This window comes from Pangasianodon hypophthalmus, chromosome 25 (genome assembly GCF_027358585.1).
Source record: "Pangasianodon hypophthalmus isolate fPanHyp1 chromosome 25, fPanHyp1.pri, whole genome shotgun sequence".
NCBI classification, from domain to species: Eukaryota; Metazoa; Chordata; class Actinopteri; order Siluriformes; family Pangasiidae; genus Pangasianodon; species Pangasianodon hypophthalmus.
The window spans coordinates 3,744,567-3,772,136 of NC_069734.1; the positions used below are offsets into that span (position 1 = coordinate 3,744,567).

General features: G+C 38.9%; 1 protein-coding gene across 1 annotated transcript in view; it reads left to right on the forward strand.

The window, feature by feature from the left end:
• Positions 1-335: 335 nt before the first annotated feature.
• Positions 336-27,570, forward strand: part of nkd1 (NKD inhibitor of WNT signaling pathway 1) — a 42,380-nt gene continuing 15,145 nt past the window's right edge. Inside the window, exons 1-4 of the mRNA XM_026937743.3 lie at positions 336-506; positions 640-672; positions 884-1,023; positions 26,976-27,033. Of these exons, the coding sequence (XP_026793544.3) occupies positions 482-506; positions 640-672; positions 884-1,023; positions 26,976-27,033 (256 nt within the window). The 5' untranslated portion in view covers positions 336-481. The remainder of the gene's footprint in view (positions 507-639; positions 673-883; positions 1,024-26,975; positions 27,034-27,570) is intronic.

Genomic DNA, 27,570 nt, shown 5'->3' on the forward strand with positions numbered 1-27,570 from the left:
GCAACTTTTACAGAGAGCTCCAACCAGAGACCCTGGATCTGCGAGGCAACGACACTACAGACTGCACCACCATGCTTCCATTAAAGAACTACGGGAATTTACATCCTCAACCAATAGTTTTACAAAGACGCACAGTTAACAGACACACTGATTATCAGGGAATCATGGACACGCCTTGTCAGTGTCTTCAGCTGACGTTTCTGTCCATCCTGAGGCTTATTGTCCAGTGTGGGGTTCAGGGTGACACTCTGATCAGGAGGATAAACAGTGGAGTGAATCTGGCAACCCGGAGGGCCGTAAGGGGGCGGGGCTGGGAGGGAGAACGCGCGCGTGAGGGGGATCAAAGCGCCACTCGCGCTCGGGCTCTGTGTTGGATGTAAGCGCGCGCGCGTTTCGCTCTCGTCGGGGATCGAAATCACGCTTCCGTTTTGTTGGATTACAGCCGATCTGATGTTTTATTACTGCAGTCTGATGCGGAGAAATGGGTAAACTCCATTCCAAACATGGTAAGGGTTTGATTTTCATGCGTATTTTTCTTGCTTTTGATGAAGCGCTTTTCTTATTGTACTTCTATCCACTAACCCCGTTTTCCCGTTTTCCCGTTTTTCCCATTCTTCCGTGCCTTTCTCCTGTCAAAAGCTGCGATCTGTAAACCGAGGGAAAGCCCGGAAGGTGAGTGAGCTCCATCCAGTTGCATGCGTATGGAAGAGATTTGGGATTAATTCATTAAGAGCCCTCAGTAGAGCTGCTGGGGTTTAATCAAGTGCCCCACGCGCTTCCTCTGGCGCAAACCGAACCACAAGTTTGGAGACTTTCTCCTTATTGTTTTGATTCTTCTTGTGCAATCCCGTGTTACATGCACTTTCCTTGCTGTTCGTGGCAGGTGATAGTTTTGTAGTGAATGCCTGCTTGGCGAGGAAAGGGCTGGACGACTGGCTGGTTAAGCAGAAGTATTACTGCACGAGCGCTCGGCTGGAACAGCAGGACTGTGCACAGAAAAGTACCTGCGGGACTTCAGCGAGGGTAAGAAACCTGTGTGCGTGGCTCGTGCCGGGGGGGGGGTTTACACGTATGAACCATGTGCGGGGTGTTTTTACACTTTTGCGTTTGCGTGTTTTGTGCGTTGCGGCTTCGCTTTCTGGCGCGTGCGTGGCCCCACCGCACTTCACATTGCGGCGCTTCTCGTCAAAGCCCTGAACCGCAAGCTGCGAAAATGTGTCGTGCTGTGTCGTTATTCCGTCGTTTATGTCGTTTTTTGATTTAATGCATCATTATTTCGACTTAATAACTCGTTTTCTTAACACAACAAGTCGTTATTTCGACTTAATAAATCATTATTTCGACGTAACACCTCGTTTTCTTAAAACTCATTATTTCGACTTAATAACCTGTTATTTTTACTTCATAACTGGTTATTTCGACATAATATATCACTATTTTCGACTTAATAACTCGTTTTCTTAACTCAACAACTCATTATTTCGACATAATAACTTGTTAGACTTAATAACTCGTTATTTTGTCTTAATATATCATTATTTCTGACTCAATAACTTGTTATTTTGACTTAATAACTGGTCAATTTGACATAATATATCACTATTTCAGACTTAATAACTCGTTTTCTTAACTTAATAACTCAATATTTTGACATAAGTTGTTATTTTGACTTAATAACTGGTTAATTCGACATAATATATCACTATTTCAGACTTAATAACTTGTTTTCTTAACTTAATAACTCATTATTTCGACATAATAACTTGTTAGACTTAATAAGTCATTATATCAACTTAATATATCATTATTTCTGACTTAATAACTCATTATATTGACTTAATATATCATTATTTCGACTTTTGTACCTTGTTATTTCCACTTAATCACTAGTTATTCCAAGGCGTTATGTTGGAATGTAAATTTTATCTTGTTATTTCGACTGAATCACTCACTGTTCCAGGATATTCTGTTGCTGTTTAAATGTTATCTTGCTATTTAGACTTAATAGCTCATTATTTCAAGATATTTTGTGGTTATTTCGAATTAATATCTCATTAGTTCAATTTAACAACACATTATTTCAAGATATTGTCATTACTTTGACTTAATTATGAAAAGTTAAGATGATTAGGTATTATTATACTAACACTCTACAATCTATTAATAAGAGGAATATTAGCTTATAGTTGTTTTTCCAGATGTTGCTTTAGTAGAATTGAGTTAACACATCTAATGATTGATCATAAGTAAGTAATATGTTAAAATAACAAGATATTAAGTTGAAATAATGACATAATATCCTCAAATGTTGACTTATTAAGTTGAAATAGTGAGATACTAAGTTAAACAATGACATAGAACTTCAGATTTTTTCACAACTTGTAGTTCAGGGCTTTGAAATTTGAAATCAGTTATACAATTTTTTTTTAACATAATTTAACAACATGCTTTTTATTTTTGAGCTTTTTTTTTTTTTTTACAATCTAGAAAGATTAATTGAATGATCTTATGATTGTTAACATGTTAAATTGGTCACAGAAACACTAGTCAAGACTTTGGGGATTTAGTCTCTTATTCAAATCTCTTATTTGTTTTGCTAAACACTTTCTGTTGGAGAATTTCTTAACCATTTCTGTTGGTGCCACAAAAACAGAAGAATTTTTCACACCACAAAGGTTTAGATGATGTGCATTTTAGGAAAAGTTCTTTAGGAAACGAAAAATGGTTCCTCCAGGTCATCATTCAGAATCACTTTTATGCTGCTGTTATATTAGACAGTGTAAGCAAACTGGTGTAAAGATTCTTGTTGTAATTCTAATTGTTTCCCGGCTTTGCCATTTTCTGTGACTTGGCCGACTTAAAGACCACCCCGTTTTTCCCCCCTTAATGGGTTCCTGCGCTTGGAAAATGATCTTGGCATTGTGCTTTCGATAATCAAGAACAATACTGAGCGTGTATCGCGCAGCAAGCTGGGAACACACACAGAAAAAAAAGACGCTTTGTTTTGCGGCCCGAGCCTAACTACAAAAGGCAGAACCGTTATGTTGAGCTGCGATGGGAGAAGTTTTTTCAATCCACACACCCGCTAATGAATGGCTTTTAAAACGCCTGCCAACGGGCTCTCTACAATTGCAAATGCTCCCTTTGAAGCCTGAGGTAGAGCCGGGAACTTTTTTTTTTTAAAAAATGTTTATTCCTGGGAATGATGGGAGGGGGAAATGTCTGGTTAAGAGATTGTACAAAAGGTCCAGAGTGTGTTTGCACCTGACAAGCAGGCTTTTTTTTTTTGCTAAAAAGGAAGAGAGGAGGAAAATGACAATGTTCTGGCACATTCCTTAAAACAAAAAGTAGTCTAACACATTCCTAAGACTGATATGAAACATCAAGGAATATTACAAAGGACCAAAGTATTTGCACCTAACAGATAATCATTTTTAGGGGTCCAAGCACCGACTGTGATGGAGCCCTGTTTTTTTTTTTTTTTTTACAATTTTATTTAGTTTTTTATTTTTGACTCAAAGGAGGAGTTGAGAGAAGGAAAAAAAACTTCACAGCAAAGTTTTGTTTATGGCTGCAGTGAAAGTATTCATGAGAATGATGAGATGTGAGACATCTGTTTGAGTTTTACAAAAGTCCAGATCCCGTTTGCGCCTGACAGGCACTCATATTTTGCTGAGAAGAGGAGGGAAAAAAATGGCATGAAAGTAGTCGGACGTACCCAAGGTGTTCTCTGCTTGAGGAAAATGTCTCTGTGTTTATACGAAAGATGAGGTGAAGTTGTTGTGAAATGATTTTTTTTTTTTTACCTTTTTTTGCTAAAAGGAAGAGATGATGGGAAGGAAAAAAAGAACTTCACACCAAAGTTGGGGTGTGCATTTCAAAAAAACGTTTCACTGCTGCCATGAAAGTAGTCTGCCGCATTCCTGAGAATGATGGGAAGCATCAAGTTTGGAGTTTTACAAAGGACCAGAGTCTGTTTGCACCTGACAGGAATTTTTTTTTTTTAAAAGGAAGAGTCTAGGGGGGGAAACTTCACACTAAAGTTTATTTTTTTTATTGTTGCCATGAAAGCAGTCAACCATATTCATGAGAATGATGGGATGAGAGACATCTGTTTAGGAGATTTACAAAGGTCCAGTCTGTTTACGTGACAGGCAGTCGTTTTTGTGCTAAAAAGAGAAAAAAAAGGGGAAAAAATAGTGCATGAAAATAGTCGGACATACCCAAGGTGTTGGGTAAAATGCCTCTGTGTTTAGACGAAAGGTGAGGTTTACTTTTTTTTCCCGTCAAATGCACGGGAATGGTTTATTTAAGCAACAGAGGAAAGAATGTGTCAAGGTTCAAAACAGACGCGGTGCTCTATGGAAAGCGATGGATCACGGTGGGCTTGAAAGCATGACGGGCTGGTGACAGGGCTGCATTGTGCAACTGAGTAAAGGAGGAGGGGAAGGGAAGGGAGGGAGCGCAAGCCTGTCTGTGATTTGGCATCCTGGTAAACACACAAGAACGTCGCTGTTTGAGAAGAGCCGTAATGCTTTGGAAGCACTTCTGAGGAAGCATAAGCCTCTTTTTGGGTCGCGGGTCCGCCATGTCTCAAAAGAGTTTTTGAGAAAGCGAAGGAGGGGTGTGTGTGGGGGTGTGGGGTGAGATCCGTCAGACCACTCTTAAAAAGTCCACTTGAAAAAGGCAGGCCACTTTGCAGCTTTTTTAAGACGCATGCAAATATTCTTCCACCTCTTTCTGAGAGAAACCACTGAATGTTTATGAAACAGCTAAACACAGAGTGAATATATCAGACCATAGTGCTGATAACAGACAGGATATTCGTATAATGGTGCTTAAAAATGTCACTATTCTTCCATAGGGCCATGTAGTCACATTTTTCGGGAGCTGTCTTATTTAGAAAGCAGCATTCCTTCTAAGCGCCTTTATTTTGAGCAGATTTGAAGGCAGAGTCCTGCTTGGCCAAGGCTTTTGTGTAATTTTGTTCCTGTGAATGTTTAAAAGACATGGCAGAAATGTTGCTCTGACTGTCTCTAAGGCTATGATTATTCCAGCAGTAGGTGCACTCTTACAACCCTTAAACCGACCTTTGGATTGGCTGGGTGAGGGAAACCCTAGAAAGTAGAAAGTATGTAGTAGGGCTGGCTGATATTATGATATAATATCGATGGCATGAAAAATTATGTCACAGTGCACTTTTTCGTATGTAATGGTTAATGCAATCTCTTTTTCTAAATATGGTTTACCAAGTGCAAATTCTGGAAGCAGCCGATGTAGAATTTTCTAGGTGTCATTGAACTCATCAAATTTCACCTGCACTACATACAGAAATTTTACATGTAACCCTATATATCATGATACATATCATGTGTCATAGAAATGTCTTTAAATATTGCCACATCGTCTACCCCACTACACAGAACCCTGCAACTAAGGGCTTTCCTTTTTACAAAAGGCACTGAGTAGATTGTACTCCTTTAGAAAGCTCAATTGAGAAGCCAGATTGTAGAAAATGGATCTATCCAGTGAAGGATGAAAGGTTTGTTGGAATACAGGCCCAACTGAAGGGACTCTTAAAGGTTTTACGTAGAAACCTACAATGGAAGTGCTTTCTTTCACAACATATTCCAACTATTCCAACTTCTTTACAAATCGTGAAACATTAACCATTATAAGAACCCACAAGGAAGCCTTTTTAATACAATGCATTACTCCCAGGAGAAACCACGTTAATGATAATGGAGATGAACGTCAAGGGAAAGATTTGTCGTAATACGGGTTCTTGGTTTTATGTAGAAATCTACAATTGAGGGACTTCTTTCACAACAGGTTCCCTTTAGAACCACTTAGGAAATCTCAACCCATTAACCATTAAAGGAACCCTTGAGGAATCCTGTTTCTAACAGTGGACTACTCCCAAGAGAATTCAGATTGATGAAAATGGAGATTAATAGCCAATGAAAGAAATTCGTTGGAATACAGGTTCTTGGATTGTCCTGCTCTGGGAGCTATTAAAGATTTCATGTAGAAATCTACAATGGAGGCTTTTATTTCACACCAGGTCCCAAATGGATAGAACCCTTTCAGAAATCTCAAACCATTAGCCATTATAAATACCTTTGAGGACTACTCCCAAGAGAAGTCAGATTGATGAAAATGGAGATTAATAGCCAGTGAAAGAGATTTGCCAGAATACAGGTTCTTGGTTTGTCCAACTGAGGCAACTATTAAAGATTTTATGTAGAAATCTACAGTGGATGGTCTTCCTTTCACACCATGTTCCAAGCTGATAAAACTCCTTTATAAATCTCTAGACATTATAAGAACCCTGGAGGAACCTTTCTTCTAACAGTGGACTACTCCCAAGAAAACCCAGATTGATGGAAATGGAGATGTATATCCAATGAAAGAGATCTGTCAGAATATGGGTTTTTGATTTTTCATGCTGGGGGAACTTATTAATGGTTTCACATAGAAGTCTAGAGTGGAGAGATCTTCCTTTCGCATAATGTTCCAAGAGGATGAAACTTCTGTAAAATGCTTGAAACATTAACTATTATAGAACCCCTGAGGAACCCTTTTAACAGTGGCCTGCTCCCAAGAGGAAGCAGATTGATAAAAATGGAGATGAATATCTAGTGAAAAAGGAAAAGAAACGCATCTCTGATGTTTCCCAAGTTCTACCATTTTGTTATGGATTCTACATTGATGCAAGCGACGTCTTCACTGTCCTATTGATGGTCTATACACTTGCTTTGTGTTGTTTTGAAGATCTTGAAGAATATTGTGATTTTACATAAGTTACACAACAATTGGAATCTAAAAAAAAGAAAGGTTACACATACAAGGGTTTACATACAACTCAAATCTAAATCAAAACAGCATTGCTTTATTACCATTCTCCAGCGAAAGGTCATGTGATAGTTGACTGTATCCACCCAAGGCTTTGTCACTGCTGGTATGGAAGGTCATTTGGTACCAGCAGAGTTTATTTGGAGTAGCCTTGCCTGGTATGGGAAGAAAAAAGCAGGCAGAAAATCAGCTTGTCTTCTTGGATATACAGGAAACAGGAAGGAAAAAACACTGTAGTGAATGTTGACATGATGGTACAGCCATATCTGAACTAGACTGATAAAAGTCCTTTGTTGTTTTTGTCACTTTTGGAAGTATATTGATCTAAATGCCAGGACGAGGCCTGCTGTTATAAAACAAAGGTGATAATTTTTGGCATTGGAAGCTTTATTGTATTCTGAGTGATTAGATAGGAGCGAAGCTTGCTCATTTCACAGAAAGTCCCATGAACACTTGGATGTAGGGCTTTTATTACAGCTGTAATGTGATTTTGAAGGGCATTGTAATAAATTGAACAGACATAGAGAATCATTACTGTGATATGGTTAAAGATTATCCTGTGTTGTTTTCGTCTACAGTTATTTTCAACTGAGTGCAAAAGTTTGCACACCCTTAGAACAAAATAAAGAGAAAGAAACTCCCAAGGTTTGACAGATATTCCTATATTTGTAAGAATTAAAGACTTTAAATATTTGCAGCTTCCTGTCTAAATGTTCTGTAATTATATGGATATGTTTTTTATGCAGTTAGAAGTACTTCCGATTTTTTTCCTATCCTCTGAGTTGTTTCTGGAGCCAATCAGACATAATCACCTTACCGTTTTTCTTGATAATCTTTTGTAAGAGAGAAAGACACATATGTAGAGAAAGAGACGGAGAGATACACAGACAAATAGAAAGACACAGAGAGACATACGCACAGGAGATACACACAGACACATAAAGAAAGTGACACATGGAGAGAGACATATAGAGAGATACACAGAGGGGGATACACATATGCAGAGACACAGAGAGAGACAGAGACACAGAAAGGGACAGAGAGATACACGGAGAGGGATACATACATTGAGAGACACGTACAGATAGAGACACAAATGAAGAGAAACACACAGCGACACAGAGAGACACATGCATGTAGAGAGACATAGAAAGAGACACAGAAAGAGACTGAGAGACAGAGAGAGATACATGGGGAGAAAGGACATGGAGAGAAACAGACAGAGAGAGACACACCCACATAGTGAGACACATGGAGATAGACACAGAGAGACACAGAAAGGGATACACACATGAAGAGACACACAAAAAGAAAGAGACTGATATAAAGAAACTTACATGCATAGCGAAAGACACACAGAGACACAAAAAGAGACGCACCTGGATAGAGACACGCATGGAGAGACACACACACATAGAGGGAAACGTAAAGAAAGATATACATTGAGAGAGACACACATATAGAGGGAGATACACGTATAGAGACAGATACACAGAGAGGGATATACACATGGAAAGAGAGAGAGAGAGACATAAAAAGAGACACATAGACACACATGGAGAGAGAGACACACATTAAGAGAGAGAGACACATGTCGTATAGCCTGGCCAGTTATATCTGTTATAACCTGATTTATGCCATCTTTAAATCATAATGTGGATACATTTACAATGCATTTTCATTTCTTCCCACAGCACATAATACGACCCTTAGTCATTTGTTACTTCTTAGAGCTAAGAGTCTTGAAGTCTGAGCGATTCTTCAGGTAACCAAACTTATAAATGTATACATCCTTTACGACACAATGGAATAGGACGAAATTGTCCAAACCCTCGAGGTAGAAATTACACGATCTGATTGACTGGTTCTAATGAGGAGTCGAGAACATTAGGAGAACATTAGATAGGCCTTCAGGAAAACGTGTGCATTTGCCAGATGGTTTGAAGTGATTTGGCAAAGCTGCGTACGGATCCCTGCTGAAAAACTTGGACTGTTTGAACAATTTGGACTCAGCAGAGTTTTGTGTGTGTGTGTGTGTGTGTGTGTTTTCACATAAATTATTAAGTCCTGTGAGCTTAATGGTTTTCACAGTGTTGAGGGAGAAAGAACAAAACGGAGCAAGACGTGTGTCTGACCATAAATATTTATTTGGAAGCGTTCGCTTTGTTTTGAGTTCAACAAAGCGTTTCTAAGATAGCTTAATATTTAATTGCGTGTTAAAGTTGGAGGCAGTGCTCACTGATGGCGCGCGCTCTTTTCCACCTTCCTCTTTTTCAAGCTATCTGGTTTCTGGGGCTGCTTTGTTCGTTGGCATCACTGTTTTGTATTTCGAAACAAGCGCCAAACATATGCAAACGTGTGATTTTTATTGCTCGAAGATGAAGATGATTGGAGTCGGGTGTTAATTCTTGATTGTGAACACGTCGTTCTTCTCTTTTTTTGTGAGGATGTTTGTTTTGCGAATCAAATTGTGGTTAATTTTACTTACATACTTCTATTCTATCGTAAGAAATATAGTTTTCACCATTCCTGTTTGTCTGGACTGACTATACCACACAAGTTTTGTGTGTGTGTTTGTGTGTGTGTCTGAAAGGGGGATGTTGTAAAATGTAGACTATATGGGAAGGACAGTGGGGAGTCAGGGTCAGGAATCTGTTTGATGTTGAGACTCGCTGTGGCTGAGTGCTGAAAGTGTCCTCTCATAGGCTGACCCTGCTCATAAAGCACTGCCTTCACACACAGCAGTGTTATACGGCAAAATAATATTTCTATCATTGTAAATTAAACCTTTTTTACACTGTGTGATTTCTTTTAACATTATTAATTGTCACACTGTAGGACATGATCTCAATAAAATCTTGTCTGAATTCTATAAGACACGTGAGAATGACAGATGTGCTATTAAAGAAAATTACTACATTCTGCTTGCGTGCAGAAAATGGTGTTGCATAAACAAAAAATTGGCGTTGCACAACCAGAAACATTCTTCAAAGTAAGCTTGAGGTAATAAGGACGTTTTTCCACTCCGTTAGCATGTTTCATTTGCATTTGGTCAATGCCGCTACTGTATTTGTAACTATTGCATAATCCTATGCCATCTTCTTACTGGTAGCTTTTAGATAACCATCAAAAATTTCACTCACTGCCAGAACGTGGCTATGTTTGGCTATCTCTGGTGGCAATAGCGCTAAATCGGCCGTCACATTACTAAGCCTGCCAACCTTAAGTCAAGAATTCTTTCACCATGTGAGATTATTGTGTGTAACTGCAAAATCATTGATTTTTTTTTTCTCCAAATGCCAGATGTGGATAGAATTAGTGAGCATGCGACAGATATTTTTGGCCTGCAGTAATAATAAGTGACCCAGATAAAGCCAAGGGTGCCAATAATTTATTTATAGTGAATGCAGAGAACGGTTTGAATGCAATCTTTGTCAGATTACTCTAAAATCCAACAAAATACAAATACTTAAGGTTGCAAATTCACATGGTGTTCTTTCAGACATTGACTGCAGCAGCATTACAGTACACTCTATGTAGTGAGCACATGTAGTGAATAGATAGCTGTTTGGGTTTTAGTCTAAATTGAAGAAGCAGGTTTTATTAAGTGCATCACGAGCAGGAAATGTAAAATAGAACAAAATATCGGACGCATCGGATGGAAATATCGGATGAAATCATTACTGTAAGTACGTCAATAAAAATCGAATCGGAATCATTAGATTTTATGCTAAAATTACAATTTTGTCCTAAAAGGACATATGGAAAAAAGGTTTGCCAGTCATATAGTATTAAAGATCCCTGTGTCGTACTGTCTGGTAGAAAAGCCAGGACGATTCTGTGACGATTGCGATGATTTTTCCACCCATATGTTTCTGTGCAAAAATTTTGGCACCTGGGATGACTGGTGACAACACTTGGGAAGTATAACTTTATCTAGTTTCCATTTATAGGACATGTGCCTGCACTGTATCAGTATAAATCATCATCTAGGGAGTTTATTTTATTATAAGTCAATAAAATGCAAAGCATTTTTTATTGTGATTAATCTTTCCAGTCAGCGAGGCCAGCTAGTCAGCGTGCAGTCGTCTGCTTGCCTATTGGCGCATGTGTGTGTGTGTGAGTGATTGATTAGTGTGCGCTTGGCAGGCAGGTGGAAGATCAGTATTTTTAGTGGGTGTTGGTGTGTGAGGTCTCCAGCTGCTCCCTCTGGTCTTCATGGCGCGTTTTCGTGTGTGTGTGTGTGTGTGTGTGTGTGTGACAGACACAGGACCCTGAGGTCCCCCCTGAGGACACTCTCACTGCTCTCTCTTCTCTTTGATGTGACAGCAAGCTCCCAGCTTTGGTTATGTTGAAGACGTCTGTCCCACAAATATTACAACAACTTATTAGCAAGCAAAAAGCAAAATCTTTGGCAAGATCTCAGACCTGGAAGATTTTTCAGGATTTTGTCTCATGTTGGGCCAGAAGTTTGGAGTTATTGCAGAATTTTGGAGGAAGATTTGTCAGACTTAAATAGCGCCATTATTTTTTTTTCTCAGCATCTTTGTCATACTTAGCTTTCTAGCTGGCTCGATTGGAGGCTTGGAAATAGACAATTCCCATAAAGACACTTTAGTTCTCTTTCTTTAACTTTCTTTTGTCTGTTACTTCTCAAAGTTGTCTTATTATCACAACTTTATTATCACCTGCTTTTCCTCACTTCCTCATTTTCCTCTTTTATTTCTTCGCCTTTCTGGCTCTGGAGGTGACAGAGTTTAGTGTTTGCTTTGCCCGTGCCACCTCTTTGTATTGATTGTACCTCATTTTTTTCAGTTTTTTGACAACTTCTTACATATTTACCTTCACACTCCACACTCTGGGCTACTCACTAACTCACTACTCGTCAGCTTGGAGTCTGTGTGTGTGTGTGTGTGTGTGTGTGTGTGTGTGTGTTCGTTTGAGTGTGTGATTGTTCCCTGGTGCTCCCTAGGGACCTGACTGTTGTGTGAGAGAGAGATGGAGGGAGAGGGAGAGAGAAAGATGGAGAGAACACGGCTGTTGTTTTCCTTTTGTGAAAGAAGAGAAAGAGAACGCCCCCAGGGAGGAGACCACAGCACCCGGCTGGAGTTGGGGGCCTCCGAAAAGTTTCTCATGAGAGGGCAGGAGAGGGGAGGAGAGGTGAGGGTTAGGAGGGTACGAGAGGGGAGAGGAGAGAGGGGAGAGAGGGGAAAGTGAATGAGAGACGAGAGAAGAGATCTGTGTAGTAGTAGTGTGTGTGTTGGTGTGTGTGTGTCTGTGTGAGAGAGCATGTTTTTATATCTTGCTGGGGACCAAACTGAAGGTCCTGAGAAGGATAGTCAGACAAACGTGTGTGTGCGTGTGTGTGTGTGTGTGTGTGTGTGTGTGTGGGGCACTTTCATACTCTCACCCGCTCACCCATAGTGAGGGTCACTTTAACCCTATCATCAGCACTCACTTGCTTTTTTAATCTCTTGCTGTCTTTTACGCTTATAATATATTTAAAACGAAGTATTAACATTAAATGTTTAATCAGATTACTTTGTTTTGTTTTGTATTTTCTGTAATCTTTGTGTTAGGAAGACAAACTCACAATACGTTTCCTGTTCAAGGGGTTTAAGTTGTGAGAACACTGTTGCTAGGCAACTGGGAATGACTGAGGCTAACAATCAACCTAGCACATAGCCATCAAACCTTTTTATGTATTTTTATTTTTACAAGCAATATAAAGGCAAAATGGCAATAGAAACATGATAAAAATATAGGAAATGCCAACATTTTCCTCAGAACTGTTTGTAAAATTTCTATCAAAAGACCCCATGTGACGAAAATTACACTTCAATTACACATATCAACAGCTAACAGTTTTCCATGCACTTAGAAACGTTAACGAGCTAGCGATCTCTGAGCTATCAGCAGATTTTGACTTCTGAGCTAGTAAATGGGCTACTCAAAGACAAATAAAGAAATACTGTATAATGAGCACTGCTGTATCCCTCTCAGCAGAGAGTCTTCAAAATTTAACAGCTTTAAGCTTCCACAGCTTCCCAGCTCACGAGACGATGATAAGCAAAGCTAGGTCATGACATTTCATCATTTCTACACATATGAAGGTCTGTAGCAGACATTTCACGCAAGATCAGCTAGCTAAACCAAAACCACAGAGGGTCAGATAACATGGCTAACATGCGTTAACGAATGGGTTACCTTTAAAATATATATATATATATATATGTATATATATATATATATATATATATATATATATATATATATATATATATATATATATATGTGGTAAATTGGCAAAGAAAATCGCACATAATACTTTAAAGTACTTGTTGTGAAATTAATCTCATTAGCGGTATCCTTTCAGATGAAGACGCCCCGTTAGCAACAGCACAAGCTACTTTTCAGTGAACTGTGTGGACTAAGATAAGCATGTGTGTTTGTTTCCATTAATAGGTATTTTCTTACCTTCATAGTTGCTTATTTATGATGAACCATGCACTTTGAAGCCTTTCTCCAGCTTACTAGAAGGGACTTCGCAAGTATTCTTACATATCCACTGAACATCGCTTACATTCATCTTTGGGAGCTCTTGCAAAGACCAACTGAAAATACTGCAATTACAAGTGTAATGTAATATAAAATGTGCAAATGTTTGTGCAAGTAGCCCCTTCCACGTATTTTGATTGTGGCATTTGTAATGAAGACAAGCGCTTTTCCGGACAAGTTTTACGTAAGTTTTCCGCCGCTCAGGAAAATGACAAGCTATATATTTTTTATCTTATTAGCTAGCTAGCATGGAATCTACTACGAAATTTTCTGATAGCTCATAGTTTGCTGGTCTAACTTGTCTCACAGATGTTCCATAACATTAAATGTAACTATTAATGGTTAAAAAGCACAATGTGTTGTTGAATAATAAATGTAAAAATGTTATTATAATCGACAAATCGCAGAGGTATAAGAGGAATGTAACACTTCGGGACGTGCTGTTATTAGAAAATAATCAACTTTGGGGTGGTTACAGTAACTCCACTTCACGTCGGGCCACATCACACTACTGTGTCGCTGATTATTTTCCGATAACAGCACGCCCAACATGTTTTATTTCTTACACAGTCTATTGCAGTAGAACTGACTGTCAGATGAAGATGAGTGATTTCTGTCATATATCAAGTTCTAATGAGCCGACATTCGGTTTTGGCTCGAGTCAGAGTTGGAGTGTATCTTGATTTGACCATGACTTTGTGTGTGTATATATGTGTGTGTGTATATATGTATGTGTGTGTGTGTGTGTGTGTGTGTGTGTGTGTAAAAATAGTGATCCGGAATGTGTGTTATTGGGGGTTGGGGGGGCGGGTGGTCTAGAGTGGTGCCTGGCATGAGAGAGGCCTAGGAAGAGGGGTGTGTGTGTGTGTGTATGTGTGAGACATAATCAACAGCTGAAACGCACACACAAACACACACACACACACACACACACACACAACGGAACAAGCAAAGCTCCCAACCATTTCTCTAACTGTTATAGCTCCTTAATTTCCTTCACTGTTGTGTTCTTTTAGACAAACTCCCAATAAACACACCAGCACTTAAACATCTTGACTCATTTCTTCATCTCTTTTCCTTCCACTCATCTTATTTTGTCTCATTTCATCCCATCTCCTCTCCTTTGTTCATGTCTCCTCTCAGTTTGTCTCCTCTCTTTTCTACTCTGTGCCTTTTTTCTCTTGTCTCATCTCCTGTTCTCTCATGTTGTCTTGTTGTGTCTCTTCTTTTCTATCCTTTAGTTTTGTGGTCTCCTCTCCTCTCGTCTCGTCACCTCTTGCCTGCTTCCCTCTTCTTTCTTTTTGTCTCCTCTCCTCTCCCCTCATCTCCCCTCCTCTCCTATCATCTCCTCTTCTCTTGTCTTCTTTCCTCTGCTTTCATTTCCTCTTATCTTGCCTCTTCTCCTTTCCTCTCACCTCCTCCCAGTCTTGTCTCCTTCCTCCTTTCCTTTTCATTTGTCTCCTCATCTCATCTCATCTCATCTCCTTCCTTCTTGTCTCCTCTCCTCCGTTAAAAAAGCAGATAGTGTGTCAGTTGTACCAGCTCTGTATCAGCGTTTAATAAGTGAATGTCTTGCTTTTTCTGAATGACGGAACACAAACGCTAATATTAGCCCTAATTCTAAACACACTCCAAACTTCTGCTGCTCAAGAGGCTGAATGTGTGATGTGTTATTTAAGGGAAGTATTTGGAGAGTGTGTTTAGGGAGTGTTAGATGTTCCGTTATTTTGTTCCACTGCTCTACAGATGTACAAGACCTCCCTCTGTTCCTCTAAAGGTGTGGGCCTGCCATGTCTATATCTGTGTGTGTGTGTGTTTGTGTTTGTATGTGCACAAACCTAGGAACGTTTGGTTCATTTTTTTTGAAAGGCTGCCTGTGTATGTGTATTTGAGTTGTGTCTCACATATCTGAGTTTGTATACACGGATGTGTGTGTTTGTGTGACTTGACGCTGGTGTGAGTGTGTGCACTCCTTGTGCTTTATTGGAAGATTAAACACAATGGACTGAAGCGTAGCATTCACAGTGTGAGATGTTGCTGGTCTGAAATATTTCTAGGAAGTGTAACTGGGTCCAAGATAGCCTGAGGATTTCCTTCTACCTCATGTCCTTTACCCTGTCACACACACACACACACACACACACACACACATACACACACACACACGATAAACAGCATTTGATAAAGGTAACCATTTGCGGTTATATATTAAAGGGAGTAAATGGATGTGTGTTGTGAAAGAGGCAATAACGTCTCAGTGGGCCATAAAATCATTACACTGCTGGGATAAAAGTTCACAAGATTACAAACAAGGACAGAAAGAGTGTTGGTGTGAGGGAGCAAGAGAGAGAGAGAGAGAGAGAGAGAGAGAGACAGAGAAAGAGAGAGAGAGAGAGACACTTTGGACACTTTGATGTGTATGAGGTAATGGTGAATGAAATGCTTGCAATGATGGTTTGATATAAGACACTCAGACTATCACTGGCATAAAGGTACACGTGTGTGCAGGTGCAGTGAGTTAAAACTCCAAAACTGAGTGCAAATTAGGTAATTAATTAGTCAGGATGTGAACAATATATCGTCTGATTGATAAAATCAGGCCGTGTTTAGATTCCACACTTTTATGGACATCGATGAACGTCACAGCTTCCAGAAGGCTGCAGCATTTTACTGTATATTTAAATGTTTAATAGGAAAACTGCATTTAGGAATGAGATGCTATTTTGAGCTATTACTTCTGATTGGTCAGAAGGTTTGTTTCTATAGTAACAGCTCATTCACAGGTCTTGTAAAACATTTGAAAACAGGGTTTCTATTTAACAAATAAAAATGTATAATCAGTATAACTGGTATGCTGACATTTTCTCTAAGGAGACATTTATTTAACATTTATGGAAGGAGTCTCCAGTGTCAGCACTTTGTAAGAGTCAGAGGCAAAGCTGTAAAATTTATGTTTTCACCATGGGAAAGCCTTTTTTAATTATTAACTTCAAAAGAGAGAGGAAACAAGAGGCTGGTGAAGGAATGGCTCTTTATAGCTGCTATAATATAAGCGAGAATAGGAACTAACTTGTTTTGTGGATGTTGCATGACATTAAATGTAACTATAAATGGATAAAAAAGTATAATGTCATTATTTAATAATTACAAATTTTAATCCTTGGCTCTTACACTGTGGTACAAGAGGAATAAAACACTTTACTTTTAGCGACGTGCCGTTATTGGAAAACAATCAACTTTGGAGTGGTGCTTCATCACATCACGCTGCTGTTGATTAGTTTTCTATAACAGCACACATCCAAGTGTTTTATTCCTTAATTATTACATTGATAGACTAAGTACAACGTATGGATCATAGTAATTCAATCTCATTCTCATTTGTTCCCCCACAAGCTGAAGTCTGTCTACATTTACACACAGGCTGAGTTGTTCACGATGCTCTGGATTTAGAAACGTGTTGTTCAGTAATTGGTGGCATGTACAGCGCAGTTATGGAAACGTGCCAGGTTAGATATGAATATCCAGCTCCACTTTTAGCCCTATACAGCTATGCGCTTTGAAGACGAGCTCCCCGGTTCTGTTCTGGACTCAGATCAATGTTGTCGTTCCCTGAATTCATTGCCAATGTGTCATTCACGCCACTTCCTCTTTCAATCCAGCATCTTAAATTCTGTTTTCTTGACGATTCTATTAATCAGAATTGCTGCATTTATCATCACTGTGGCTTTCTGCTGCTGTTATCATAAACACCTGTCACTATATCTTATTCTCCATAACCTGTTTATATGTGCAGATCGGAAGTCGTACAATGCCGGCAGTCGACAAGTGTCTTTGGAGTGTTATTGATCCAGAAGAAGCTTAAGTTGGTCTCTCTGGTCTTTAAGCCTTTCTGAATAAGACTATTGGTAAATGAATGAATCTACCAGTACCTTTATCTTGAACCTTTAGTGTTCTCTCTGTTACTGTGTTTAATTAAATTTACAAGTTCTTTACTTACTTCTTATGTAGCTCAGTTTCTTATGTTTTTTAATCATAATATCACTTCAACATGGCTTACAGTCCTCCTTTTGTGCTTTTTTTAAACATAACAAATTCAACGTTGTATGTTAAATACATCACTTAACTGTATAAAAAACTTCAGGAGGTCATAAGACATATTTTATCCCTATTTTTTACCAGTAAAAACAATTCCATCGTTCCATCGTTCCAAGACACGTCTGAGAACCAAGACACCTCTCAGTACATTACATCACAACACGCTTGGTATTTTAGGAAAGGAAATTTGAGGATTATATAATAATCTGATTATTGTCTACAGAACTTCAGCAAAGGTCGAAAGATTTTCCATTTCAGATACTATTTGTGATTTCTTTGCATCGATTGCCTTTGTGGAACTTTCAGGGTTTTTTTTAAAATGTATTTTTATTAATATTTATGACTCTCACATTCAGAGCTGAGTTAAGGAGTTTTTAGTGGAGTTTAGTGAAAACAGAAGCTTGTCTCAGGTTTGCACTATTCTGACCTTAGGCAGTTTTTCTTGCACGATATCGGGACACACGTGAGGATCGGTATTAAGTATTTCTTATGAAATGTATGTTTTACACTACAAAAATATGGAATGCCATTCGAGGTCAATATCAAATACATAAGTACACTTTGAGATTTTAATGAAATATTCCTCACACTGCCAGAACTTTGTCGTCGGCTGTCTTTGGCTATAATGGCACTTCACAATTCAAGACCTGTGAAGATGACGTGATTCTTTCTGTGATGGAAAGAAATGTTGAAAATCATACAGCGTGAAGCCGGCTTAACGAGAGATACATTTGTTTAAAATCATATCTAGATACAGTTCATATATAAGATGCATGAAAAAGGGATAAAGGTGTAAACAGGGACAGTAATATCTGGATTTTGTTCTGTTTCATGTAAGATTTTGTAGGTCACCAGCTCTGACTCTTTGATCTCGTACTCCGGCTAGACTGCTGCTCCGGTTGCTCAAGAACATGATGCAAACAGAAGAGGAGTGTGAAATTCTGCTTTATTTATCCGTAATCTATTGTACCTGATGATCATGGCAATAAACTGAACTTGAAGGGTGTGTGAGAAAGGGTGAGAGATGATACGCTAGTGTGTGTGTGTGAAGTGTACTTGTGCTGTAGGCTGTAGTAAATCTGCAGCAGCTTCAGCAGCCTGACGCTTTGATGTGGATGAAGTAATGTGGAGTGAAATGTTTGCAACAGTAATCTCATATGAGCAACCGCTGTAAAACGCTCACTGCCACAAAGACGGACGAATTCGTCTGAAGTTCCTGCCCGTACACTGTATTTGGAACTAGGCCCTTCATCTCCCTAGTGGAAGCGCGATTAAGGGGTAAGTAGGTTATTGAGGAAGTGTGTAGGGTGTGATTTTCAAGGCTAGATCCTCGGTCTCACCAGGACATCTCAGATTCCCTCACTAGGGAATCAGTGGAGTGTGCACTTCCGTCTCTGGAAAGATTTGTGGAAGTAACACTACACCTGTTAGTAAGATAATTGACCCGCCAGCTTAAACGGAGCATTAGTTTGATGAAGCTGGGCTGCGTCAGCGATTTAGTGCCTCTCCTGCTTTTTCACACACTTTTAGCGCAAAAAAAAAAGATTATATTAATGGGCGATTATTATTATTATGTGAATAAATAATCTGCGGAAATGAGAACGGCTGTAACAAATATTGCAGCATTTTTGTTTATTGTATTTTTAATAATACAACTTAACATTTAGCTTAACTTAACAACTTAACATTTAGCATCTTGTTGCTTTACTCCTCTCAGTCTTATCTAATGATAAGCCCCATTTCCATTACAAATATGGAATTTGCTTTTAAAACAAAAACACAATAAAAATGAAAATTTGTGGATTTAAAGGGATCTTTCTCTCTACCTCGTCATCTAGACTGTACTAAATCACAGACGCTGCCTCATCATTAATCTTAAGCCAAAATTAAACAAGCTTAACTTGGTAAACTTCCACAGTTAACTTGCTGCACATATTTTACGATCAGATCAGAAAAGATCTGTCGTCTTCTATGAAATGTACCATGAAGTCACTCACCAAGCAGTTTCCAGGTATTTTTGTTTTTTAATTCTCCCTCCATGTGCTGCTAAGAAACGCATCTTTGCTCTGCACAGACTACATCGTGCCACACTTTTACTTTTTTTGATTGAAACTATCGGAGTATTTTTTACGTCATTATTCAGTCCTGTGTGTGTGAGAGAGAGAGTCTGGTTCGAGGCTCACCCTCGTGTTTTTGACATAAAACCTTTTTTCAGTCTTTTGTTCAGTCTGATGGCTTGTTATCTAAGTAACAAGCCTGTAGGTTTTAAGTGAAAGCTGTTTTTTTGGGTTCTTTGAAACTGCTTGGGCTTGAACACAGTTTTGCGCAGAGTGCTGTGTGGTGCAGTGTGTGTTCTCAACCCTACTGCTGCCTCAAGCGCTTTCACTAATCTATTACATTTTACTCAGAAAGAGATGCTTGTGCACTTGTACGTTTCTGTTCTTCGCTAGGTAAATGATGTATCAAATCAAAAAATCAACATTGATTATTTTCATAATCGACTTTATCTTAATGATATTAACTAAACTTCGCAGCTCTACACACTTTCAGGACCAAACAACTAAATCGTGACAACAGTGTGTTCCTGCTGCAGGGATTCATTTCTGAATGGCTTAGTGTTTTTTTGTCTGTTTTTCATTTCAGACCATCCCCTGAATTCATCCCTCCGTTTCATGTTTGTGTTACACTTGCTTTCTTTTTTTTCTTTGTCTTTTATCCCCCTTTTGTCGTTCCCTTAATGATCCTTTTAGCTCAGTGGCCTGGAGAGAAAGAGAAGAAAAAAAAGAATGTGAGAGGCTCTAAATGAGCTTTTGAGTGTGTTTGGCCTTACAGAGCGCTTTGGTGTGTGTGTGTGTGTGTGTGTGTGTGTGTGTGTGTGTGTATGTGTGTGTGTGTCGGTCCATCTCCCTTATGTCGGCTCTGGAATTTTTTCCTTGAACTTTTTCTATGGTGCTAACATCTTAATGTTTCAAACACCAGGGGGATGTATCATGCACACACACACACACACACACACACATACTTGGCACTGTCTTGTCCTGCATGTGTTGCCAGGTCAGAGCTGGCAGGACCTCAGACGTTTCACACAGTGCCAAATCCAAGTCAAAGCAAAAGATATACTCATCATCATCATCATCATCTCTCTCTCTCTCACACACACACACACACACACACGCACACACACACACTCGCACACAGCACCACTGGCGTCCTATCCAGGGTGTATTCCCAACTTGTTTTCCCAGTGTTACTTTCATCCAGTAACTGACCGGGATAAATCAGTTACTGAACAGTCTTCTCTACAACTTCAATACCAGAAACTAATTATACAGATATGATTTTTAAAGTTTTTTTTTCATTGATATTTACACAGGATTCACCTATCACTGATTAAAAGTGCAGTAGTCAACTTTGAAAATTTCTTACGTACAAATAACCTGGAAAGTATGTAAAACATGACAAAATATAAAAGTTCAAGCTGTGGCCTCAGCACAAGCGTATTAAGTGACTGAGAAAACCCGTGTGAAAAACTCACTTCCAGTCCGGAACGCTTGTTTGTGTTTGTATGCGCCGTCTGTACTCACAGGCCACCGTAGATCCTGGGGGCGGAGCTTCATTAACATAGGTGGGAACGGGGGGTTGGACTAAACCTACAACTACAATTTTGAAAACTTTAGCTTTAAACTAGCATGTATTATTTGCCTTAGGTTTACTGGCATGTTATCTTACATTATTTTTATATTATTCACTAGATGTGCTCACTACATGGGGTATAATGGTGTTGTAGTGCACGTATAATGCACTATAGGCCAGACAGAATGCTAATCAGGAGTCACATGCCTACTTTTTGTCATAATATAATGCGGTGTACAATGTTTTTAGATAACATTTTAGATCACTCGAATGAAAGTATAGGCACCCTTGGCATAGTCTGAGGCACTCGTTGTCATTACTTGCTGAGTAAGCTATAGACCTGTTGTGTCAGAATGACAAATTTGCACATTTCAGAAAGCCTTTCCCTAGTCCATTAGGTCAGAATTAACAGAAGATAATCTCTGTTATGTAAATCTGATTTTTAGAAAGATTTTCATTGCTTGTATGAAAAAAATATCGTAGTATCATTTCACTTTTAGCCGAAGTGGGTTATTTTAACCTGAATAAAATGTTATATGAGTCAGGAAAGTAGTGAATCTACTGAAAGTAATGAAACTTTGTTATTTTTTAATTCTGTTGTTATTTTAATTCTGCTTTTAGGCATGCTAGTCTTTCCTCGACTTTGCTCACGGCCAAATAAAACAAGTTTGAAGGCAGTACAGTGTGTGTGTGTGTGTGTGAGTGTATCAATGTTTCTGTAATGTAGTACACTGAGTTCCACAGGCATAAATTTTGTGTGAAGGCTCTTTAGCAGCTTTGATGCTTAGAGCGACTCAGTAACTCCTGTCTTCTCCTCTATTCTGGCACCTGTCTAAAGAAAAACGTCTTGTTGTTCAGTTTTTTTCCCCCATGCTGTGTGAAACATCACGTCTGGAAAAGCGGTTTGGCCTTGTTGGTGTGAGGTAAAGGGGAAAAGCCTTGTTTAAGTGTCAGAGACTTTGGCAGAGATTTGGCACTCCAACACCTCTGCAGAATCTGTTTTGTACCTTCATAAACACTTCATAACTCAAACTATAAACAAATGGAAACAAAGAACATTCCTGTACTTTGATTTGATGGGACTGGAAAGTCGGTTCTTCTTACACAGACGGAGTGTTCTGCATCCAAGTCGTCCTCGTCTGGAATATTCATCACTAAATCAGACTGTGTTTCAGCTCGGTCCCTCATGGAGGTCGGCTCACTTTACTCTGAAATGAGCTGCAAAGGCGTATTTTTAAAGTCTGAAGAGCTAGAAAATTGGTCTACAGGTCTGTAAAAACGGTTCATGAAAAAGTAGAATTTGGGCAGAAAATCAATGTTAGGGCACTAGTCATTTGTCAGCTTGTCATTTTTTAAAGCTTAACACGATATCATGATCGTCCTAGTCCTAGGTTATAAAGGCAAATGATGAGCATACAAGGTATTAGTGAATATTTATATCACATTAAGGAAGGGGAGAGCAAACGTTTGCACTGATGTTTGAACTTTTTTCACTGGTAATATCTTAACATACACTATTTGTCACATTTTTTGTAGAGCGATAATGAAGAAACAGTGAAATCTAACATTCTACACATCTGTAATTCAAATCTCGTTATTTTTGTCCTAAGGGTGTGCAAACTTTTGCACTCAATAAGAACCTTTGAGTCCGTATTAAAGCTTTAAAGTTCTTGATTAAAGCTCTTGATCCCCTCCCCCCACCTTGTTTTTGCTCCTCCTCTGCCTCATGCCGCTTCTTTTGATGTGCCTTCATATCATGACCTTTGACCTGAAAGGGTTAAAGGTCGATAGACTGTCAGCGCCGATGAATATGCTGACGCCGGTTAATGAGTACACACTTGGCGCCCTTAAGGGTTTTTACTCGGCAGGATTGTGCTGCAGCAAAGCCCTCGAGTGCACTAGAAAGGGGCAGTTCTTGTTGTGTCGCCCCCCGAAGGGTGCTTGAGTGTGAGACAAAAGCACATGGGAAGGGTTTGGAGGCAGCATTCACAAACTCTGCACTCTGTCATTGAATAGTGAGGCTTGGAGTTTTTGTGTATACAACCGTCTCGGAGCCCTTTTATTAGCCAGCGGCATGGAGAAGACCATAAAACACGACTGTACCTTTTCAGATGCATTGCGAAAATATGCGGTGTACTAAAAATACAGTGTCGCTTCTGAAAGGTACAGATCTGGACCACATGGAAACGTTTGGAGGTTATAAACCGTCAGCATTCTGTATGTGTGTGTGTGTGTGTGTGAGACTGGGTTTAGTCTGTCTCTGTGAGGCTGGGTGGTCGATGCTAAACTTAGCTACACACTACTAGGCAATAGGAAGCTAAGCTGTGTCTCAGGAAGAAGTCCTGGTGCTGTGTGGTACTTTTTCTGACCACTTTATTAGACACCTACCTCATTAGTTCACCTTGTAGGTGTGCAGTCAGAGACTTCAGAGCTCATCTTTTTTTTTGTTACGCAGTGTGTGTGTGAGTGAATGGTCCGTTTCTGACCACTGCACTGATGGTGCATTAAGATTTTTGCTTAGCAGACTGTTTCTTAATTCTACATTTATACGTAAACTTGTGTCTGGATAAATGTGAGGCTGAAATCCAAATCATAGATTTTTTTTTTACATTGCTGAATTTATGGACAGGGTTCATTTTGTTGAAGATAGTAAGCTAGTTAACGTTAACAAAACCGGCTAGCATAGCTAATGTCGACAAACGAAAATATTCTGTGATTTTTCCGTTCACCAGTACAAGTCAAGACAAGACATTCATGTCGTTTGCAGTTTGTCGCTTGTGCGCATGGCCTGTACACTCTTCTGGAAAATTTATACTTATATACTTGCTTACTTACACACTTACATAACTTAGATTCATAAATACTGTACTTACATACGCACACACATATTTAGTTACATTCATACTTACATACTTACATCCATTCATTCATACACACATACATACATACATACTAACACACTGTACTTGCATATATATTTATACCCAGTACATACTATATATAGATACCTACTTGCCTACTTACTTACTTAATGACTTCGTTATGTACTTACTTGAATACCTACTTACTTACTTATATATGTACCTACGTACATACATACTTACTTACATATATATATACTTATTGTTTTGCCTCTTGCTAGTGTGAACACATGGTGATTAAAGCCAGTGTTTCATGCAAAGCAGAGTGCACACATTTGATCAAGGTCTGTGCTTTTAAGTCGAAATCAGATCATTAGTGTGTGATTGATTTAGCTCGATTTAGCGACTACGTGTTTCCACTCAGGACCAAAACACCTGATTACCCTGCCAAGCGAGTGCCATGTCCATCAGCGAGAGGTGGATGTAAGTAAAAATACTGCATAAGAATGTCCCGAGAGTGTGAAGGCTATATCAGGCATGAAGAGAGGGAAGCAGAGAGAGAAACTCGTACTAATAATACACCTCCATCCATCATCCAGGACAACAAGCAATTAGCGCATTCCACCCTGACCCACTTGTATGTTCCACTACAACCTCTGTGTATGTTTGTGTGTGTGTGTTTGTGTGTGTGTTTTTTGTGTGTGTGTTTGTGTGTGTTTGGGGAAAAAGAGGGGTAAGAGAAGGAAAGTGCGAATGGTCTGTCTTCGACAGGTCATGTGATATTCACTAAAAGACAACTTGCGTTAAAAACGTTTATTATATGATTTGAGCAGAGGTTTTCCTCAGTCTCAGCGTGGCTGCCGTTCCAAAAGTATCTTTCCACCTACTGTGTATCCTTTTAGTTTAATAGATCCATATCAGTCAGTCGTAAATCACAGTGGCACTGGAAAAAAGTTACAACCAGCAGGATCTACTGTAAGATATCCAGTATCGTGAGAGCGGAGGAATGGAATACAAATACAAAAATATAATAGATACACATACGTTTAAGCGTCCAATAGTTTAGCATTTTTATATAAATAATTTCATTTTAAATACTATAAAATGAGAAAATTAAACCAAGGAATAGGTGTAAGTGAATTGAGAAATTTCTTACATGTTTAGTGAATTGAGACAAGATTTTTATTAAAACTTAAATGAATTTTTCTAATCTAATCAGAAACACATCACACATTTATGTTTTGCAGTTAATACTGCATTGTGTATGTGTTCTTAGGTACAGGCTTAACAACTTCATTCTTCAAGTGTGTTTTTAGTAAAGCACTTAGGATCTGAGGATGAACAGTTTATAAGTTTCACAAATATTTTCCTTATTTAATTGTGTTTTTGTATCATTTTATTTGGTCTGTGGCAATAACAGGTTTTAAGTACTATCATTCTCCCTGAACAGCACTTTCTGAAGTTTTTTATTCCTTATATACCACAGAGATTGATCAAAATTAGAATTTTTTATTTACTAATGAACAAGTCCTTTATGGACTCCTTCTATAAATGTTTAAACATTCTGTTACAGAAAACTTTAACATATCAATCAACCATCATACATTTTTCTTTGTTAAAAGACAACACATTTTTATCTGTTAATTATTAGCCTTAGATAAAGTAGCTCGTCTGCCATATGCTGTAATTCCCTGTGTACGAGCTGTTTATACAGTACTAGCAGAAATATAAATCACATATAAACCTGTGAATTGAATTACAGTCAGAATTACTGTCAGAGCTGCTGTTGTAGAAAATTAATCAACATCTTCTGACCAATGAGATTCAAGAGTTCAAGAGCGCTGTGGGCTAAACTGTCCTAAAACATAAACTCCAGCCGTTCAAAACCATTAGAAAGGCAGTGTGTGTTAGTAAAATCTAAATACATCGATGCTGGATCTGTTTTAAGAGCTGCCTCACGCTATCCTATTCCACCATTAGAGGATGTGGCAGACGACTTCTCATGTGCTTCACACGCTCCAGCTATCACCTTACACTCCTCTTTTTAATCCTTTCATCCGAATGTCTGGTGCGCTCAGTGTGGTGCGCTGGTTTTACTCTCTCGGTGTCATGGTTCAGGCTGGCCAAAAATTTTATCGCATTTTTACCACTTAAAAGCGATGAAATCAGTTTGCATAGGCGTTCTCACCTCAATTTCTCAGCTTCATAACTCATGATACGTATAACTCTAAGACACAAAACACACATTATTAGAATATAGAGCATGATAAGACAAGAGTTTGTCGTGCAGCGTGGTTTTAGTCAGCAGTCCAGGTTTTAAAAGACGCAAAGTCGCTGATGCGGATTCGTCGGGACTGAAGATAAAACTAGGGAGGCATTTATTTACCAGTAAAGTAGTTTTATGATGTTTTTTTTACTTATGTAAAGAAGAAAATATGACATGGCATGCTGTTATAAGAATATAATCAACGACAGGGTGGCGTGAAGAAGCGGACTTTACTACTACCACCTTGAAATTGTTTATTTCCTTATAATAGCACCTGTCAAAGGGTTTTATTACTCTTACTGCAGTAATCTGACAATGATGATAGTTTTTTTTTTAATTAAAGTACAATATGTTATACTTTTTATCTGTTTATAGTTACATTCACTCGTGTGGAATGTTCGGAAGACAAGTTACTTCCTGTTATTACTTACATTATAGCAGCTCTCTTTCCTGAATTTATCAATAAACTCCTCTCACCTGAAGACTTTCCAGTGGCGGAAAACTTAAAGTTACAACTTTTCCTCTGACTGTTACAAAGCACTGACACTGGAGACTCCTTCCATACATGCTAAATAAACATTTCCTTAACAGAAAGCCTTACCTATTAACAACTGCACACATGTTTTAAATCCGTTCATGTGGAGCATCCTCATTAACTTCTGAAGTGAAAGGCAAGTAATGTTTCTGTCTTTTTTTCTGTTTTATAGGACCCTTTGAAGGAAGCTTGTGCTGAGGGTATTAGTGATGAGCACTATCGTTTAGAAGGTAAATATCTCATATACTCATCTCTCTCTCTCTCTCTCTTTCTCTCTCTCTCTCTGTCCTCTCTTCCTGTGTGTAGTGTTGCTCTTTGCATTTTGACCTCTCTGTTGGAGTCATAGACCAGAGGATCTCTGTCTCTCTCTCTCTCACTCTCTCTCGGCTGAAAAAGAGCACAGGGGTCACCAGGGTCACTCTCTGAATGAAGGTTGATCCCTTCATTAATCCCTCTGCAGGATTTCCCATGCATGATTGCTTGGGCGTGGTTTGTTTGTACGGCTGGAAGGTCACGTAAGGTCGAGGGTGAGAGCCACAAAATCGTTGCTTGCAAGTCTTCGTGATTGACCAGAGATAGTACACACAGCTCCAAATGCGCCGGTAACATGTGATGTGAGATGTGATAAGCGGAGGAGGTGTTCACTCCGCCTGAGTGCTGATAAGAATCATTGTAGCTGGTTTCAAAGCTCACATTGTTTTATACGCCTTTAATCTTTCAACACACATACAGTCTCGTGAGGAAGACTTGTAGCCATTGCTACACAG